Raw genomic sequence first — 20933 nt, forward strand, 5'->3', positions numbered from 1 at the left:
TCACCTTCTTCTGATTTAAAACGTTACTCTTGTGTAAGAGTTTCTGACACAAAATGCAGCTGAGAATAAATAAACTCAGTCAGTTACAAACTGTAATACTACTATTGCAGCATGGCATTTTGAACCAATCTGCTTTCCTTCTAGAAGGGAAGATTTAAGTCTAAATTAGAGCAATGATACTGTGTTCCCTTTCTGATATAATTCTGTATATTCTGAACCACTGTGTTCCCTTTCTGATATAATTCTGTATATTCTGAACCAAGTACATTACAAGCTTAAGAGATTCTGGAAAGATCTTGTAGCTTTCAAAAAAAAAATCCAAACCAAACCGAGACTGGGCATACAATCAGTCCTTTAAAAGTTCCCCATCCACAGGAAAGACAGCATTTCTTAACAGTTAAGAAAAAAAGCCTTTGCACGAAAGGATTTTAAATAAATCTAAGACTTGAGAGAGGGAAAGCCCCCAGTGCTCAGGTTCTGATGGAGACCTCAGCACAAGACTACATTGACTGCAAAAGGTCATTAGGGACACAGAACATGAGCTTATTCAAACCAAGTCAGAGGGTCAAAGCATTAAGCAACGCACTTGCATACCAGAGAGGATTACCTACCTAAGTAGTTAACACACAACAACTGTGAGCTCAGGCTTGTATCGATCAGTGCACTAATCCCAAGAGTCGATTGCAGAGTGGTGTGTGCTGCGAGATCAATAGCCTTGCCTTCCCAGTTAGCAGCGTCAGCACACACAATGCAGGGATGAGAAACCAACCTTTGATGCATCCTACAAGACCTACTTTTTCAAACAAGAAAACTATTTATAAATTGTAAACAACCCTTCTTTGCCTTTCCTTCAAAGAACTGTTTTCACAAACAGCTTCAGAGCTTTCCAATTATGGCTCCACTAGATCTTCCTTACGCTGACATTGATCTGAATTGCACTGATCAATTTTAAATAGAGAATCATGCCTTTAGGAAGAGATCCCTGTAAAATGACAGCTGAAACTCTGGAATTCATGATTGAAGAGACTGGGAGTGATTATGCTAGACAAAATACCAGAGAAGGTTGGAAAGAAGTAATAAGGAAAACTAAATTTCTCACAGATAATTTATCAAAATATTCAACCCAGCATCAACTGTAAAATGCAGGAACAGACTGCTGTTAAAAACTCATGATGCAGAGACTGGATATGGACAACAATTATCAATTAACTAAACTGGACAAGAAAATTATCAATCCCTAGAGTTTATGAAAGCAACAAGAAACCATAAGCTTACACAAATTAAAAAGGAGGATGAGTAAGGTGACACCTTCTGTGTCATTACAGCACTTCTGCCCCCAGCACCAGCCAAAGCAGCTCCAGCTGTCACAGTGTGACAGATGAGGCTGGATTGGTCCAGAAACCTGACTCCATTCTGTCAGTTACAGGTTTTTGTCTCCAGGATAACAAAACATCATAATGGAATAATGGAGATGGAGCTCTTCCACGTGTTTTTGATGATCTTTCGCCATTGCGATTTTTCTATCCATCAACATAAACTATACAGTAAATCTCCCACCTGACCAGTATACTCATTCCTTCAATATTCTGAAATTTTAAATTCTCGTCATTTAAGAGAAACTAACACCTATTGATTCACATATGTTAAATATGAGAGATTTTTGGTTTTCCCTTTTAGCGTTTCATGTCTGTTTCTTTCAGCTCACACTTGATTAGCACTTTAGTAGCAGCAACTTCTTCCCTGACTCCTTTATGTCACAGGGCATGCACAGGAAAAAAAAAATTTAAAAAAAAAAAAAAAAAAAAAAAAAAAAAAAAAAAAAGGAGGTATCAGATCAAGTACAGATGGTGAGGCAAGGAAAGGACCATCACTTTCAGTTTTTTTTCTGAGACTAAACCCATAAACTTGCAAAAGCTGTTTAAAAATTACACACTTTTTTGTTTCCCTGCCCTTAGAATTAAGGTTTTTCCCTAAAAGGTTTAAGCCACGCAGTGGAAACAGTAACCTTAAGAACCACTGACACTTCTGAATTGTAGCTCTCTGTGTACAGGAAACTGAAGTCATTGAGCAGCAGTTCTGCGTGGTGCTGTAACCCAACACCACCCCGCACACGCCCCAAAACGCTCCTCGTGCTGCTGCCACGGGCAGCACCTCAACCCACCCTACTGCCCGTGCCTGCTGACAGCTACACAGATCTTCCTGTGCAGAAAAGGGAAGGAGGCCAAAACAGGCTTTCCCCACTCTTGCCTGAAAAATGCCAGAAAACCAGGAGTGCCTGCACAGGAGCAGATGGTCCCATGCTCCAAGGCTGATAAGGGAAGGTGATGAAGAGATCTGGCTAGCTGCAGCACCTCCTCTTTTTCCTCAACACCCTGGATCCCAGCTGGAGCAGGAACAAGATCCTTCTCACCAAGCTCCCACAAAAACCTCTTAGCCCCTTAACAGGCTGTGGGATGCAGCAAGCCTTGCATCAGCAGCACAGCCACTGAAGTTACACCATCAAGCACAACCCAGTTGCCCCTGAGTTTGGCAACACTCAATTGCCAAAGTGAGTCACGTAGGAATATCGACCTCAAAGTGCTTAAATCCAACACAAATTCATTTTACTGGGTCTGGGATGGCAGCTATAATAGTTCCACAGCCAAGTGCCAGAGTCCGTCTGCTTATCTCCACTCTAATGAGTGTCGTAACATTTCTATATGTTTTTCACTTCTTTGGATTTTTTAATGATGTGGGGAATAAAAACAGTGAACAGGGCAGCTATTCATTTCCATCTATTGTCATTTATTTTACTAATTAAAAAAAAAACAACAGAACAAATGTATCCCTTCAGTAGGATAAATTTTGAGCTGTCAAAACCCAGAAAGACAGCCCTTGAATTATAGTAAACATAAATAAATGCACTGAATCTCTTATTTCTAGTAAGCACCGAACTAAAGGGATCACAAAGCATTATGAGGAAGTTGAATCAACTAAACTGAAATATTCTTACACCAAAGTATACATCCATGGGATGTCTTATACTCTGAGAAAGATGTAGTCAAAAGCAGAATAGCTAACTGGAAAAGATCCAGAAACTGGTGATTAGCATAAAAAGAGAAGTGTAGGGCTACAACCCACGAAATAAAGATCTTTAGCCTACAAGGAGACGCAGCCAAAGAGTGAATGCCCCGTGATTTAGCAGAAGTCTAAAGTCACAAGTAGTATAGGAAAGATGAGCACCGTGATTTGCACAGCACAAGACGCAGAAATTAACAAGTTACCTGAAGGCAGACTCGACACACACCACACCCCCAAAGAAAATCAGATGTTTGTTTTGGCTCTTCACCGATTTAGTTACTGCGAGGAAGCACTTCCGAACATCACGGACACCAACAGCTTACTCGGATTTTAACAGCCACTGAGCAAACTCATCAAGGGCAAACTCATCAGGGGTTACTCGGCAGAAAGACATTGCCTGAACTCCGGCGGTCCCGGAAACTGCTGGAAAGCAGAAGCCTGTGGGGCAGGAGCGTCACCCCGCCTTGCTCCGCGAGCCCAGCCCTGGGCCGAGTGCCGGCACCCCAGGGCGGCTTTACCGAGCGAGAGCGGAGGGGCCCTGTCCCCGGAGAGGAAGAAGGGGCGCGGTCCGTCCCCAGCTACCCCCGCCCGGTACCTGCGGCCCCCGTGGTTCCCGCCCGTACCTGCGGCGCTCCAGACTCGCTGCCCCACCCAGTACCTGCGCGCCCCCACTCTAGCTCGGTACCTGCGGCCCTCGGCCCCGCTGTCCCGCCGTGCCGCGGTCACCGCCCGTCGTCCCTACGGGCCCCGCTCGGCGCCGCCGGACCCGGGCGACGCCATTTTGTCTGGGCCCCGCCGGCGGGATGGCGTCACGCTGTGGCGTCACCTGCGCCCGCCGGGCCAATCGGGAGCGGTGGACGGTGACGTCACCGCCACAGGGAGGGGCGGGGCGAAGTCAGAGCCACGCCTCCCCTGGGGGCGGGGGTGGGAGTGTCCGTGTCCGTGTCCGTATCCCCATCCCCGTTCCTGTCGCTGTCGCCTGCCTTTGCCAGCCGTGACCCTGTCCCTGTCCCATCCCTGCCCCTGTTCCATCCCCTTACCAGCCGCTGTCCGTGTTGCATCCCTCACTCTGCCCTGTTCCATCACTGTCCCAGCCCCTGTCGCTGCCCTTGTCCCTGTCCGTGCCTGTTCCATCCCCGCCCCTGTCCTGTCCTCTCCCTGCCCCTGTTGCTGCTCCTGTCCCCATCCCTGTCCCTATCCCTATCTCTATCCCTGTCCCCGTCCCTACCCCTATCTGTATCCCTATCCCTATCCCTGCCCCCGTCCCTATCCCTGTCCCTATCCATATCCCTGTCCCTGTCCTTATCCCTACCCCTTTTCCTGCCCCTGCCCCGTTCCCTGTGCCATCTCTGTCCCTGCCTTTGTCCCTGTCACTGTTAATTTACCTGTTCCGGTCCCTGCTTCTGTTCCCAGCTCCTGCCGTGCCCGGGAGCTCCTGCAGTGCCTCCTGCCCCTCTCCCAGCTGTGCCAGGGCTCCCCAAGGGGCTGGATGAGGCTGGTGAGTGGGACACAGAGAAGCCATTTCATCCTACACCCTTCAGCCCCTTCCCTCAGCTGCCACGGCCACCTCACCCTCCCCAGGGGCTCAGGGACATTCCTGCTGGGTTTTCAGGTTTTTGAGCGGTCCTTGTTCTGAAATGGAGGGGTTTTGTCCAAAATGGGTGTAGTAGTTGTCTGTGTGAGGGTGGATAGGGAGAGGGGAGTTAGTCATGGTAAATCACGACTGAAAACAGCCAAACTAGAATTATTGCTTGTACACTCAGAGGAAGCTGGAAAGCCTGAGGGGTTCTTTTATGGTTTCTTTTTCAGTTTGGCTTTTCACAGCACCCTTGCCATGGGGTTAGTTGGATGAAAACACAGAATAAAGGTCATAAAACCAATGTTGTACACATCAGGAAAATATGTACTGATTCCATGTGACTTGAGGCACCACCAGATATCAGGTGGTCAGAAGCTGGCTTTTCCTTAAAGCCAGTCTACATATCACATGTTTTCCTTGTTTCTCTACCCAGCAATACCACTGGCAAGCAGTGATTGCTGGGTTTGGATCATATGAAGCTTTGCCTCTGAAATCACAGAAAAAGAGTGTATGAGCCATGTAGACATCAGAAAAAGCACTCATCCTTCCACATGGATCTCAATGGGGTACAATGAAATGCAAATACATACAAATGTTGTCTCCTTAATTCCCCAGCAGTAAGTGATTTCTCAGGAGGAATGTGTGAGAAAATGTGGGAGATTCAGAACTCCTGAACAACTAACCAATATGATCAAGCAGAGGCCATTTATTGTTTACATTATGGACATATTTATAGATTCTACAAACTACTAAGTACACACATCGTGATTGGTGCCTTTGTCTTGTTCTCCTGTTTTCTGCCTGCACTTCTCAGAGTGTGTGATTGGTTACAGTTCAGGTGTTTCACAGTCCTGTTATCTAGTCCTTATGGTCTTGATATTAGGTTTCTCAGCCTCTTCTTTCTTAATTTATCACAGTTTATGTCTCAGTAGCCTTGATGAATTCCTGAGGCTTTGATAACAAACTTAGGAGCAGGCTGGCTGGTGCACACCATGGCCTAACCCTTGCAAAAACATTGCAACAGGAAAATGACTGGGGGTAAAATTAGAGAAAACCGGGGCGTTACATTCACATTCCAGCAGAATTATAACAGTACAGAAAACAGAGGGTGAAGCACAGTCACGACTCCCTGGGTGGGATGTGGTCAGCATGCCCAACTTCCCACACACAATCCATGCTAAAGGGGACTGAAGGAAGGTGGAGCAGAGTGGAGACACCAGGCCCACTCTGGCGGAGTGGAGACACCAGGCCCAGGCTCTGTTGAAATCCTGGCAAGAGGGGGAACTCAGTGGTGCAGATAAACTGTATAGCAGCTGAAAAATGAGGAGGAAAAGGGGATGCCTTGCTTCTGAACCAGCTACTGTGGCGAGGTCACAAATGCCCACCTCCACCCCAGAGGCTGCCTCAGGTGTGACGCTGACATTAACCACCTCCAAGGTACAACCCTGGACATGATGCATGACTAGAGATACTCTACTAAAAATAGAGTAACTAGTGCAAAACCAGTATAAAAGTAAGTTAAAAATGGGGACAAGTTAGGGAAGATTCCACTGTAACTTCTGGGATTGACTGACTGATCAGGCTGAACCTGTCAAAACTATATGTATGGTGATTGTTTATCACAATTGCTCTGAATAAGTTTTTGCAGCCAGATCCTATCACCAGCAATCTTTGCACATTAACCTGTCACAGTTGTCTATTACAATAATAAAAGATTATTGTTCTGTAAACTGTCCTTCAAAATGTAAGTCCTTCAGGAGCATTAACAGTGTGTAAATTACTTGAGAGTGCAGCCCCGGGAGAGGGTCTCTCTAATGCTTTTAGTGTGCATTTCTGGATCTTTCCTGAGGTGCCAAGAGACCACATTAAGGTGTAGAAACCCTCAAAGGGGTTTTTGTGTTTCCGTGTGACCCTGAAAGAGTCAGCTGAACTACCTTCTGATCCAGTGGACTATTCACTATTCAGTGAAGAGTTGGATATTAGGAAGAATTTCTTCACAGAATGGGTGATTAAACTTTGGGAATGAGGTGCTTAGGGAGGTGGAGGAGTCACCATTCTGGAGATCTTTAGGGAAAGACTGGACATGGCACTCAGTGCCATGGTCTGGTTGACAGGGTGGTCACTCATAGGTTGGACTGGGTGACCTTAGAGGTCTTTTCCAACCTAATTGATTCTTTTATTCCGTCCTCATAGCGGGACCCTGACAGACTGGTCGGGCACGAGTGTCTCGGCTTTCCTGGGGCGCTGGCAGTCTGATCAAACACGCAGGGTTTGGGAAAATCTCCATTTCCTGGGAGGAATTCCCGGACGCCCACCTTGTACTGAGCCCGCCTCGCCGCTAGGGGGCGCCACACCATCACCACGCTGGCTCCGCAGCCATGGCAACGGCAGAGGGGGCGTGACCAGTTTGCTGGCCGGTTGCTAGGCAACAGGGTGCCGGGGCGGGGCGGAACCGCCGCCGCAAAGCTGTGACTTCATTGTCGTAAAAAGAGAAAAAAACCGAAACCCCGTGGTGCTGTAAAATGCCGTGAGGCGCGGCCGGCGGGGCCTGAGGGACAGAGCCCGGGCCCGGTCCCGCTCCATATGCCCCGAACCGCCCCGTCCCGCTCCATGTGGGGCCGCTCCTCGTCCACATCCTCCTCATCCTTCTACTATGGCCCGGAAAACAGTTAGCAGGAAGCGTAAAGCGGCGGTGGCTGCCGCCGCGGGGACCGGGGGACTCCAGGGGGAGCAGGTAAGGGGTGAGGCGGGGGGGTAGGGGAGAAGCGCTGGTTCCCGGTGGTGGGAAGGGAGAGAAGCGCTGGTTCCCACGGCACGGCGGACGTGCCGGTCCCCGGGAGGAAGGGGGTGACCCTGTTGTCCGACGGATGGGGAAGGAAGGTGTCCTGGGGGGTTGGGGCTCCTGGGCAGGGGCAGCCAGGGTCCCGGTGGTAGCCAGGGATGAGGAGCCCCCGGTCTCGGTGTCACCTGGGAGGGACAGCCCCGGTCCTGGTGTCATCCCAAGAGGGGCGGCCCCCAAGTGCCAGGGTCACCGGGAGGAGGAGCCCCTGGTCCCAGGGTCAGTGCCCCGCTCTGTGCCCGCGCCTCGGTGCTCGCGGTGCCCCGTTGGGCTCGGCCGTTGTTCGGTCGCTGCCGCGGAGCGATGATGGCCGGATGGCTCTGGCCCGGCCGGAGGAGGCCGAGCGCCGCTGTCGGTATCGGGGAGTCACCTGGATGTCACCCCTGCACTTGCCAGGCTGAGGGGGAGGGCAGTGTGCGCTGCCCCTCTCCCGTTCCAAGCGCTCCGCTTCTTCCCGTGAGCATTTGGCGTACCAACGGTGCCGAACCGCCACCGACTGTCGTTATATTGTCGCCATGTTACTCCTTTAGCAGATATTTATGTTTAATTCGCGCTGCTAAAGGCTTGTCAGCATTCCCGAGTTAATTTCCGTGCGCTGTGTTCCAAAGGCTTCAGGGTTTTGCCGGGGATATCGTTGAATTTGAAAGAGTGGTGTCTTAAAGTTTGTTTTAGTTGCTTTATCCAGTGTCTAACTTTATTATCCACAGTACGGGTGGGATCACTCTGTTCACAAAAGGAAAAGGCTCCCGCCGGTGAAAAGGTCTCTAGTGTACTACGTGAAAGGGAGAGAGGTTCGGATGCAGAATGAGTCCAGCTACCACCGCTTGTTGCATGGATACGCAGCCCAGCAGCTCCCAAGCCTCCTGAAGGAGAGGGAATTTCACCTCGGAACACTCAATAAAGTGTTTGCCTCCCAGTGGCTAAACCACCGACAAGTGGTGTGCGGGACAAAATGCAACACGGTGAGTGCCACCTCTCGCTGTTTTGTTTCTCTCTCCTCTATAATTATTTCATCTCCACCCTCAAACGATGCTTACCATAATCAAAGTGCATGGATGACCAGGGAAAACATTAGGAATTAGGAGTGGAGTCAAAATCGCGCCCGATTAACTTTCAATGAAAGCAGTGCTTAAGGATGATCTATTCTCATCTGAATATGTGGCATTGTAAGCCCCAGCGAGGCATCTCTGGAAGCATCTGTGTGACCTTACAGAGCGATTTTCACCTGGTTGTGGGATGAAGAGCCAACAGTGGGATTGGATCTTTCCTTTTGTCCTGCAGATGAGAAGCTAATGGACAGATATTAGTCTCTAATGGTGGCTGTCAGTGCTTGGCCAGACTTGCTGTTAAGGTTCCTTTTTTCTGTTACTCTCAATCTTAGACAGTTTGGTTTTACATCTGGTTCTGTGCTGATGGCTTTTAAAAGTTGTTCTAAAACTGTGGTTAAACTCGAGGTATTTGTCAGAGCAGCCAGAAATGTTCTGAGCTAAAAAAAAAAAAAAAAGAATTTCAGATCTTCTGTGTTGCTTCTTGACTTCATAATTATTCACTCTAAAACTGTTTCCAGTGTTTGAATAGCTTCTGTGGTTTATGTATCTTTACGTGCTTCTACAAAAACTGACAACTCCTCAGGTTCTTGAAGTGATGCTTTGAAGCATTTCAGGGGAATATTAAAATGGTGTCTAATCCTGTGGGATTAGTAAATGGAGGAGACCATATTTCATAGGTAGTATTCGCCACCAGAGTTAGTAGCCCAAGTTCATTCGCTAAGGTTGCAATTTTATGCCAGGAGTTGTGATTGAATTAGTGCAAAATCCTAAACTGCAGGTTAGTTGGTGCCACAGATGGGAATTGAGGGTTACAAGGAGTGATTGCATAGATGCAGCAGCTCTTAAATCTCAGAGCGTATCAGGTGCTGCAATTGCTTCTTTGCCTCAAGATCCTTCTGTGCCAAAGCCATGCTCAGTGGTCTGACCAGCAAGGGTTAGTGGGCTGTTGTTTTCCATTTCTGATGAAACATTCTGAGATGTTCTGTTATTATTCACAGTTGCACAGGGGGAGGCTTTTATGCAGTAGCTCTGAAGAAGCAGGGTCGAACTGTATAAACAAAGCAATCTTTTAATAGCAATAAGCTCAAAATATAATCTCTCTGCCTACTTTCTCCACATACGTTCATCTCCTCAGCCAGTCAGCAGCCAGCATTGCTTGTGGTTGTAGAGCTGCTTACGGGAGAGAAACTCCTGCTGAAACACAAGCTCCCAAAAATCTTGCTTACTCTAGCGAGTTGACTGTGTGTTTTATAGCGTTGCCATGATTTTCCTGTGTTCTGTAACTTTTGTAGCTTGGGCGCATCTGCAGCGAAGATAAATGGGCAAGTGGGTTGTTAACGCAACCTTGCAGAAAATTGTTTGGAACCAAACAATCATGAAGCTGAAGAGGGATTCAGTAGTATTGTTGTTCCCTTTGCACATGCTGCAACCTAGAGTGTTTGTCCACAGCCAGACTTAATGTTAGAGACAGACCTCCTCTGTCATTGAGCAAAATAGTGATTGCAAAAGAAGTTCCTGAAGCATTGTGAAAGATCATATATGAATTATGACTGCTGTAATAGCTGTACCTTGTTTGTGTTGTGCTCACATTTGAACAAGTAAAGCATTAAACTCTACACTCTAATTACAAGATTTTTCTCTCTCATCTCCTTAGTGAGTGACCTATTAAAGAAAAATGCCTTTGCTGATTCTCATATGCTGAAGTTGTGGCATTCAAGTTGGGAGTAAATTGAAAACACCTTGGTTGACTTCAGCGAGGTTTGCTGCATTGGAGTTGCATTTAATTAAAGTTAATGCAAGAGAAAAATATAAACTACAGCAGTTATTTTAATCAGGGCTTGACTGTGGCTCTGACTGCTTTTAGCATTTAATTTATAAATTACCCTTCACTGTGCAGTGCCAGCAGGATTCAGTATTCTTAATGACAAAACAAAAATACGCTCTTGTCATAGAGAAAGACGTTTGGGTTTAGTCACTCGGCAGTTACTAGTTACTATAAAAGTACTGAAGAGAATATGGAGTTTTCTGTCAATTACTCTTTTTTTTTTATGACAATTATAATTTGTTCAGTTATATGGAATAACTTTTTATCTTTAAAACTAATCAAGGGAGTGAAATAACTTTATTCTTCTCCATGGTGCTCAAGTTGAGCAGTAAATCAAACATTTCAGATATTTGTGTTCTGTAAAGGTGCATGCTTTTTCTGGTTGATTTAAAATTATGGGAACTATTGTAAGCATTCAAGCACCTAAAATTTCAAATGAAATCACCCAGACTTTTCACGTGGGCTTTGCAGAGCCAGGATTCCTGTTTGCAAGAATTTCCTAGACCTTGCACACAATGGGCTCCTTAATGTTTTTCCAATTCAAATGAATGAGCAGGGAACTTCGTGGGGGTGCAGACATTTAGGGTGTGTTCTGATAGGTATCTAAATTACCAAAAACTGATGCTGTGAAGATACATAGAAGAAACTGTCTCAGAAGAAGATATGGTATGTAATCTGCAGTCTTCTGTTCAGGCTTCATAGAGAAACTTATGAGACTTAGGTAGGAGACAGGCTTATGGCAGACAAAAACATAGAACACAAAGTTCCTGTGTTTTGGTTTGGTTTTTTTTTTCCTCTTTTCTATTTCAGGAAATTATGAAGGATAAAGTAACATCTAAAAAGTAGTTTCTGTAATAATTTTTCAGCTTCTTTTGCTCTGTTAGTTACATGTACATGTTCAAGATATAATCCTTTCGCTAATTGCAAAGTTAAAGATGAAAAACTGATAATAACTGTAACTCATTTCCTAAATACAAGAAGCTAATTAGTTTCCAGTTGCTTGAGAATATATTTGCTTGCAATCTAGTTTGTTTTTTTTTTCTTTTTCCAGGCAAGCTCTATAGGTGTATTTGTGTTGAAAAACTTCCTTTCTGAATGCTCTGAATTGGTTTCTAAGGCAGCTTTTCCCAGGCATGCTTGGGTTGGTTTCTGAATGCTGGCTGAAACCTTTTCTCTCTTTAGCAGATTGCTGTGTTTCCTTGGCTGACCTGTTGTAGGTCACTAGCTCTCATTTCCTATTAGAGACTTTAAACTTGTCTGTTCTATGCATCTCATACAATTACAGCCCGGTCTTGTAGTCCTGGGATTGTGGTGAGAGTACAATGGGAAGTTTCTCTTCTGTCTGTGAATGTGAACTGTCTATGAGGAAAATTATTTCCACTTGCTTTGCAAGTTAATGTGTCTTCTGGCTTTGCATATGTGAGGAAGCATTGAGATGACAGCTCATTTCTGATCACATGCAGGAAATGAGAAGTCCCCTCCAGTTTGTAGCTCTACTCGAAGTCCAGTGAACAGTGACTGAAACTCGGTGTAAATAAACCTTTGGTGCCTGTAGTTGATATCTCCATTCACATGTATTTCAGTGGCTCGTGACCAAATAGCCTGGTGTTGGTTTCTTGTCTGAAGAGTATTTGCTTTTCTGTCAACAGCATGTGATACTGTGTCTGTCTGGCAGTTTCTGTTCCCAGGTATGGTGTGAGTTGTAGGGATGCCCTTTAGCAGACAATGTCTGTCACTTCTCCATCCTTTGCCATCTGTCAGCATGTACTAACTGTTTCCCAGCCCCCTGAAATTAAACACAGAGGGCCAAATGCAAGTAAAAAATTATAAATGTGAATTTGGCACTGCACAAATGCAGTAACATCAAAGTCTGTGGCTATTAGCTGGTAGTGCTTAAGAGTTCGACAGAAAGGTGGACCCTGCCTCATTTCAGGGTCTTGTCTCTGGAAATGTTAATTCGAAGTCAACCAACTTGCTGGCTGCTTTTATCTTTCCTCACTTCTCAGGTGGTTTCTTTATATTGTGGATTGTTTTGCTTGAGACCCTTTCAAGGAGGATGTGCAAGGCCATTACACACTTGAGTTGCCTCTACTGCATAACCTGTTAGTAAGTTTTGTGCTAAGATCAGTGCATGTTAGCGTGGCTGGAGTAGTTGCCATTCCCTGTGATGTTCGAAAAGTCATATCAGGAAGATGAAGTCCCAGGTGACTGGAAAAGGGAAGCCATTGTATCTGTCTGGAGAAGTGGTAGAAAGGAGGACTCCAGGAACTACTGATCTGCCAGCCTCCCCTCTGTGCCTGAGAAGATCATGGGATCTAGTTTCCTCCTAGAAACTCTGCTAAGGCACGTGGAGGACAGGGGGTGAATTGAGGCAACCAGCATGGCTTTACCAAGGGTAAATCCTACCTGACAAACCAGAGGCCTTCTGTGATGCAGTGATGGCAGGAGTGGACAAGGAAAGGGTTACAGATGTCATTTATCTGGACTTTTGTACAGCCTTTGACATGGTCCCCCACAACATCCTTCTAAATTGGAGGGAGATGGATTTGATGGACGGACTGTTGGGTGGTGAGGCGTTGGTTGGATAATCACATCCAGAGGTGGTTGGTTGGTGGGACAAGTGGAGTCCTTCATGGATCCGTACTGGGCCCAGTTCTTTAATATCTTCATTAAGGGCATAGAAGAGGGATCCAGTGCACTCTCAGCAAGTTTGATGGCAGCACCAAGCTGAGTGGTGCTTTGACACACCTGAAGGATGGGATGCCATCCAGAGACAAGCTTGAGGAGTGGGTCCATGGGAACATCATAAAGTTCAAGGCCAAGTGCTGGTGCTGCACCTGGGCTGGGACAAGCCCTGGTACCAGCACAGGCTGGGCATGAACAGCCCCAGAGCAGCCCTGCCCAGAAGGGCTTGGGGGTGCTGTGGGTGAGAGGCTGCACATGGCCCAGCCATGGCACTCACAGCCCAGAGAGCCAAACGTGTCCTGGGCTGCATCCAGAGCCCCGTGGGCAGCAGGGCAGGGAGGGGATTCTGCCCCTCTGCTCTGCTCTGCTGAGACCCACCTGGAGCACTGCATCCAGCCCTGGGCTCCCAGCACAGGAGGGACAGGGACCTGCTGGAGCCAGCCCAGAGGAGCCACCAAGATAATCAGAGGGATGGAGCAGCTCTTCTACAAGGAAAGGCTGAGGGAGTTTGAGTTGTTCAGCCTGGAGGAGAGGAGGCTCTGAGAAGACCTTATCATGTCCTTCCAGTACCCAAAGGGAACTTATAAAAAAGATGGGGACAGACGAATTGAACAGGGCTTGTTGTGACTGGAGAAGAGGTAATGGTTTTCAATTAAAGGAGTCACGCTAGATAAAAGGAAGATTCTTAAGCTTTACTATCAGGGTAGTGACGCACCAGCCTGGGTTGCTCACACAGCTGCTGAGTGCTCAATCCATGGAAGCATTCAAGGACAGGTTGGACAGAGTTCTGAGTAATCTGGTCTAGCTGATGTCCCTGCTTGCTGCTGGGCACTTGGACAAGACAACCTTTAAGAGCTCCTTGCAACCCAAACCATTCTATGCTGCTTTATTTTGATCTTCAGCAGAAAGTGGACATACCATGCCCATTTAGTAAAGTGTCCATGTTTCTTTGGGGCTTGGCATATATTAGTAAATCTGTATTGCTACAGAAAAAAGAAGCTGATGCCAAGTGTTTTTCCACCTGCACATTTTGGCTAGCATTGGCTATGGAGCTTGCCTAGTGCATGTGGCTAGGGAGTCATCTGGATCAGCTTGCTGCTTTGTGTGCAGACAGGTTTTCTTGTAGGGTTAATTTCACCAAGGCAGATACAGTGGACCTTGCAGCTACTTGAGCACTAGTTATTGTCACAAGGGTGATGAGACTGTTTAGGTAAGGTGAGGTGGAGGTGGGTGGTGAGGAGGAGGCATGTAGATTCTCAAAAGATAGGCTTAAGTCAGTTGTGAAACTTGAACGTGATTGAGTCTCTCTTAGTGGCTGTTTTTAGCAGCGCAGTGTATTTATGTTGGGTTTCTTTCAAAAGTTACTATGAATGACAAGAATGTGCCCATGATTTCTGAGAGCACTGTGAAGAGCTGGTGCACAGAGCATGTTGTGAGCTCTTGCATGAAGAATGAGCAGTCTCTTTCATGCATATTATTTGTGCCTTTTAGATCTCCATCCATCCTGCTTGTGTAATAAAAACAGGATGGCACCCTTTAGTTTTGTTTTGATTGATTTGTGCAACCAACTAAAAGATAGGGTAGGATTTGGAACTTTTCATCTGCTGTTTTTTGTGCAGGGGTAGCAGCTGAAGACATGAGTCTGTGCTGCCTTGAAATGGCATTCATAGACCTCTCTTTTAATCTTGCTGTTTGAAGTGAATGCTTTCAGTTGAAGATACATGGGAAGGGAATTTATCTGTATTGGATTGTTAGCTTTCTGGGTGTTTCTTCCCCCTAAATTATTGTGTCCTGAAAGGCAGGCCAAAAAATGAAAAAACCTGCTAAACCATTCTGCTCTCAGTATTGCATATAAGAGTATGATGGGTTTTGCAGTTCATACTCTCATCCTTGGATACTCTGGATACATCCTTGGATAAAGACTGCCACAGTCTTTACTTTTGGCAGGTTGATTAATGAACTTCCCTCATCAGTGAAGCGAGGTAGTTCCTTAATTAACTTGATCCTAAGCAGGTTGGACAGCCAAGAGGACAGCCATATAGTAATTGCAGGGAAGCCATTTGCTAAAATGACTTCTCACCACTTCTGCAGGCTGAAAGAAAAATAAGTGTACAGCTATCAGTCTCTGCAAATGTGCAAAGATCATGAAGTTTTATGGCTATAAAACCATAGTTTTATAAACTATAATTTTAAAACTAAGACTTAAAACTAAGTCAGCTGTAGTACCTAACCATGCTTGTCTGCCTTGATCATAGCACTGTTGCAAGCTGTGCATCCAAACTGCTTTAAAAAAAATAGGGGAAATGGATTTCTCTCTTCTGTGTCATCCAGGCTGTTTCCTTGTTAGAACACAGTTGTCTGGCATAGAGCATGGCAGCTGAGTCTGCTGTGTTTCTCACAGATGAATTGTGGTCCTTGCACTTCTGCCAGATGGCTGAAGCAATCCAGATATCAAGGTAGATCCTTGATGTTAAGTTGTTTGGCATAGTAAAGATTGACATGCATGTTTTATTAGAAGGAAGAACCAAATTTGTGCAAAGCTTAAAATCAAGAGACAAATACATGCAATTCAGTGTTTGGAGACTGGTGGAGTTTTTTTTATGTCCAGTGAAAACATTGTGGGCTGGGTTTTAGTTTTTATATAATGAGTAGCTGGGGAAAAAATTCTTATTTCTCTTTGAGATAACTGAACCATACAGTAATTTTCTCTGTTATCAGGACTTCGTCAAGACTTTTAATGTCTACACTGCTTTGAAGTTGTTGGCAGATGTACTCATTTCAACAGCTGAAAATATTTTGTATTTTATTTACGCTGGTATCTTTAAAATTCCTGAAATGGTATTGAAATTTTCTGCACTCTTAGCTGGGTTCTTCTCTTGTTTCTTAACATTTCTCCCTTTTTGGCTTTAAAAATGTCTGTCGACTGTGGCTTATCTTGGCTTCTGTTTGCTGGATTTATAGGGATGATTTCTGGGCAGCCAGAGGTGCAGCTTTCAAGTGTGAGGTTTTGCTTCCTGTTATGCCCCAGGTGGTGTAAGAATCTCTGTGTGTAGGCAGTGGTTGCTTATTTTACTCAAGGGAGGTGATGGTTGTTTTTAAACTACTCAGTGGCCAAGTTCCTTACCAGGCAAGTGGAGAAGTTACTGCTCTGACCTTTACATCCAAAACAACATAGCAAGTCCCTTACATGTGCAAAGTTTAAGTTCTTTATCTTTTTAGTCCAATTAGTTTAGAGTTTAGGTAAAAGTAGTTTGCATTAGAGTAAGTTTTTATTAACCAACACAGGTGTATGATGAGGGTGTCAGACTGGAGAATGCAAAGGGGTTTTAATTTCATTCATCCTACCAGTTGACTTGCACTTCCAGTTGTGAATCTGTTACAGCTGAAGCACAATTCTTCTTAGTCCATGAACATCCTTAGGTGTGGATGTGTTTTCCTAATTAGTACAACATTAGGACCTGCAGTTTAATCCTAACTAATAAACAGTTAACTTTTTTAAGGTTTTGGATATTTTTCAGTAGTTTAAGGAGGATTGGGGAGGGAATTGGGCATTTCTGCTGGAAAGAAATACTGGAGATGAAGGGAGATACGCACTCACGTGGAGAGGACAGGGAAGGTGAGAGGAGAGGAAATGACTGATCCTGATTCTTTAGTGCAGGTGTTTATTTTCAGGTGGTTAGGGCAGAAAGACTGCTGTGTGCATTGTGTTCTTACCAGCTGTATCCAGCAGTGAAGGCTTTGTAAGGCTTGGGAAGAGTGAGGAGTGCCTCCCTCCTCCTCAGCTACACCACAGCTGTTGCCATACACCACATGTTTGTGCAAAATAAAAAAGTAAACATGAAAATGTAGTCTCTGTAGGAATCATCTGTTTGTGCAAAACTGCTACCTACAATCAATTGCAGAATGAAGTTGATGCATAATTCTAGACACAACACACAAATAGCAACGAGTGGATTTCATCTTTTCTGTGGAATATGTGTAACATACCATACTTTATTAGGTTTTGATAGGATGTTAGTATTCTGCTAGTTCAGTACATCAAGTAATAGATATGCTGCTAAATTATCTTATTATGTTATTTTTCCTATGCTTTTATTAAAGAACAGAACCCTGTAAGAGTTCACCAAAAGCAGCTTGTATGTATAACTTCTCTCTAAGAACCTCTAGATTTTCTTCTGGTTTTCTAGAAATGTCTGACAAAGGATTTTAGAACAATTTCCTTAAGGTGTGTATTTTAAAAATTTGTTTTGAGGGTTTTTGTTGTTACTGTTATCATCTTTGGTTCACTTCCAGAGGTTTTGAAACAACATTCTTGGTTATAGAAGTAACAGACTAAAGATGATGTTGAATTTAAGTATAATCCTGGGCTATGAATTCTAGATCACTTGCCTTAGTGCTAAGTCAGCTTCAGATCCTCCATTTTCTTGCTTCACTCATGTTCCCTCACAGGGCTTTGTCTCCTCTGTTAGACCAATTTGACTGTCAGTGCAGCTGCCCTCTGAGCACCATCTGTGAAATGACCCAGCCCATGAGCCTCCCAAATGAAAGTGCACTTTGGCAGGCAATGTAAACCTTTGTTCTGGTTTAAACTGTAACCTCGTGGTTGCATATGTCTGAACTGACATAACGCTGGGCATAGGGTCTGTTTGAAGAGTTGTAAGGCTTTATAACATTTTTCTGACAAGGTGTCAGTGACATACTGCTCTAATTTCTTGTCTTTTTGTGGGATGAGTTATATAGCTAAATATCTTTCTTTCAGATGTTCACACAGGCTGTACTGTATTTAGTTACTATTCTCTGTTTATCACCAGAAAATAAATTCCACTTGCATAAACTGTCAGTCTGCCCAAGCCAAAACTTTATGGTGTGTTACTTGGGAGGCAGGAAGAATCATGCTAAGTTCCATGGGGCTTAATGGCTCTTTTGAGGTGGGTTTTTTCCCTCACTGTGGTAGGTGGAAATTGAAAAACAATATTGTTTTGTCGTACTGAACAGGGAAAAGAGTTTTATATTCAAGGTCTTTTTATTCAAGTGGGAAACCTCCCATGACAGATTTCTCTCCTCTCCCTTCCATTACTGTGAAAATGAAATTGGATGATTGATATAAACCCACTATAATTGTTACTTAAACTGTTTTGAGAAGGAATCTATGCATTTTTCAGCAATCCTTGAAGCATTTGTGGATTTCAATTCAAAAAGAATGTCAGTTCAAAATAGGGAGGATATTTGACCATCTTGTTTTTCTTACCTGTTTTTTTTTTTTTTTTTTTCCCCAGTTATTTGTAGTAGATGTCCAGACTGGTCAAATTACCAAGATTCCTATCCTGAAGGATCGTGAGCCTGGCATGGTGAACCAGCAGGGATGTGGCATTCATGCCATTGAGATCAACCCCTCGAGGACCCTCCTGGCCACAGGTGGAGACAACCCCAACAGTCTTGCAATTTATCGTCTGCCTACACTTGATCCTGTCTGTGTGGGAGATGTAAGTGAGAGTATCTGGGGAAAATTTATTCTCTCACTTAAAAAGTAACCATTTTGAAGTGTGTTTGATCAGAGCAAGGTTAATATTTAGGAGCCTTGTAAGGAAGTAAAGTTCTGAAAACATTTCTGATTGAGTTGTCATTTCTGTTGTGGTATCTTAAATATAATTGAGTACTCAAACATGTGAGTGGATTTTCAGGGCTTTGGGTCAGATTTCTTCATCACCTTCATTCAGGTCTACTTTAGCTTACTTTTCAGCACGAAAAATGTAACAAAATCCTAAGTATTAAAGTCTAACTGTGGTGATGAGCTCTGAAACTATTTATAGTGAAAAAGCTCTTTTGAGAAACGAAAAATATGTTGCAAGTTTTTAATTTTTTCCCCTTACCCCAGTGCAGCTTCTGGATGTATTATTCCAGAGATGGAACTTGGTGTTGAAGATTAGTTCTGACCTTGTGGCAGTTTGATATAAACTGGTATTGGTTTTATTTCTGAAACATCCTGAGGCCTTTTTAAAACAACCAGTCTTTAAAAAAACAGGCTGGAGGATATAGTGGTGTCCTGTGAGTGCTTCTCTCTCATTTCTCCTTTTTATTCAGAATTTCATGTAGTGTTAACTGCAACAGCAGAGGTCAGGTCAGAGTTTCTGCAGCAGCAGATAACCAGCTGGAGCAAGACTTGACTGAAAATTTGCATGACTTGCTCTTAATTTTTGTCACTTTTTAGCTTTTTAAACAAAACTAGTCTTATGGTCCTTTTTTCCCCCCACAGGTTTCTCACACACTAAAGAAAAGAGTCTTGAAACATTAATCTTAGGTCATGCATTGTAAACATAAGATTTTGGTTACTTTTTATAGTAGGATATGTGTTAGAAGAAAAAAATCCTAACAAATAGATACTTTACAGAAGAATGCTGCTTTCAGAATAGAAAATGTGAGAATTCTGGAAATTCTTAGAATTTAGATGAATTTTTTCTTGGTCAGAGGCCTGTTTTTCCAAGACCTGTTTTTTCTTTATTAATTGCACACTTCAAAACCCGAAAAGGTAAAATTACTGCTAGGTACTTGAAGTGTTCCAGCTTGATACTGGAATCTTATCTGTATACTTTTAATGTAGGTCTGTCCTTCTGAGCTTGTACTAAAAATTGAAGTGAAGAATACTTGTCTGCTTTGAGACTGCTCTTGAGTAAAATGGCACAGAAAAATCTGTCTTTCTTCTTTTAGGATGGACACAAGGACTGGATTTTTTCAATTGCATGGATCAGTGATACTATGGCTGTTTCTGGTAAAATCATGTTTTTTCTCTTGAGTTTTTTTTTTGTTTACTTGTGTTTTAAGCTTTCCTTCTCTCTGAATGTTCTAGTGATGCACAGTATTTGAGAAGTGTTAGGAAAGTATCTCTGTGGGGGCATTTAAATGCTTCCGGGACTTAGTACAGTGCTTAATTTTATTTTGTTGTTGGGCCTTAGTCTAGATCTGATTTTCCTAGTATTAGAATATTATTGTGTTTCTAGTGAAGGGGATGTTTGAACACAATGAGTTACAGGAAAAGATTCCACATAAGAGGAGTAATTTCAAGAAGGATGTTGGTTATTGGTTAATAACTTCAGAACACTTGAGATCAATATCAGTTTCCTGAAGTCATGTGAAAGAGTAATTAATGAGAACTCGGATTGTTTCATCAAGCTCTCAGTACAGTTCTTTGTGTATGTGTATATGTATATATGCACTTACACTATGGCAGTCAATACAGAAGGCTGTAATAGAGAAACTCAGTTAATGACTTTTTGGTGACTAGTTGGATAATCAATGTAACTTCATTAAGAATTGCTTAGGTAAAGACAAAAATAGTAAAGTTTTGTTGCATTAATTCAGCAGTTTACTGCCTTTCTGTGCTGAAAAGATGTACTGTTCTGTACTCAGAGTTGTCAAACTGCAGGTGAGAGAAAATCATAATAGTCTTACATAAAAGTCACATGTTTGAATTGGTTTAGTTTAGTAGGATTTTTCTTCCAAATCCAAAAAGCTAATTCTGGAATTTCATTTTTGAATTTAATATAAAACTTGATCCTGCAAGTCTCTACCCTAAATATGTACAGCAGTTCCCTCACATTCAAGCTAGTAAGCTTGAAGAGAACAGCACAGATGATTACAGGTGTCCAGGGGAAAGATAAGGGCCTGATAGATTGCATAGCATGTGAGATGGAACTGATGGAAAGGTCAGGGGTGGATGTGTGAGTGGAAGTGTTCTCTACTGCCATATTCTCTGCTGTGGTGCTTATAGCAGGCTGGATGTAGGTTCCAGTCTGCACATCTCAGACACCAGGGAAAACTCATTGAAAGCAATTAGCAAGACTGGTTTCTAAACTGAATTCTTTAGAACTCACTGACAACCCTAATTAAGAATGAAAAAAA

The 20933-nt window shown here is 43.9% G+C and overlaps 2 protein-coding genes across 13 annotated transcripts in view; one reads left to right on the forward strand and one right to left on the reverse strand.

The window, feature by feature from the left end:
- Positions 1–3900, reverse strand: part of UBAP1 (ubiquitin associated protein 1) — a 33864-nt gene extending 29964 nt beyond the window's left edge. For 4 of the 5 annotated variants that reach the window (XM_071425723.1, XM_071425722.1, XM_071425721.1 and 1 more), the window contains exon 1: positions 3746–3900. The gene's annotated coding sequence lies outside the window, so the exon portion shown is untranslated. Of the gene's footprint in view, positions 1–3263; positions 3567–3745 lie in introns of those variants that run through there. The other variant, XM_071425720.1, reaches the window with a different exon arrangement.
- A 3222-nt stretch (positions 3901–7122) lies between these two features.
- DCAF12 (DDB1 and CUL4 associated factor 12) overlaps positions 7123–20933 on the forward strand; it is a 32161-nt gene continuing 18350 nt past the window's right edge. For all 8 annotated transcript variants that reach the window (XM_071425725.1, XM_071425727.1, XM_071425726.1 and 5 more), the window contains exons 1-4: positions 7123–7373; positions 8186–8440; positions 18314–18520; positions 19743–19803. In XM_071425725.1, the coding sequence (XP_071281826.1) occupies positions 7293–7373; positions 8186–8440; positions 18314–18520; positions 19743–19803 (604 nt within the window). In that variant the 5' untranslated portion in view covers positions 7123–7292. The remainder of the gene's footprint in view (positions 7374–8185; positions 8441–18313; positions 18521–19742; positions 19804–20933) is intronic.

Source organism: Agelaius tricolor, unplaced genomic scaffold (genome assembly GCF_023055355.1).
Source record: "Agelaius tricolor isolate 1412-34295 unplaced genomic scaffold, bAgeTri1.0.p SCAF_4, whole genome shotgun sequence".
Lineage (NCBI taxonomy): Eukaryota > Metazoa > Chordata > Aves > Passeriformes > Icteridae > Agelaius > Agelaius tricolor.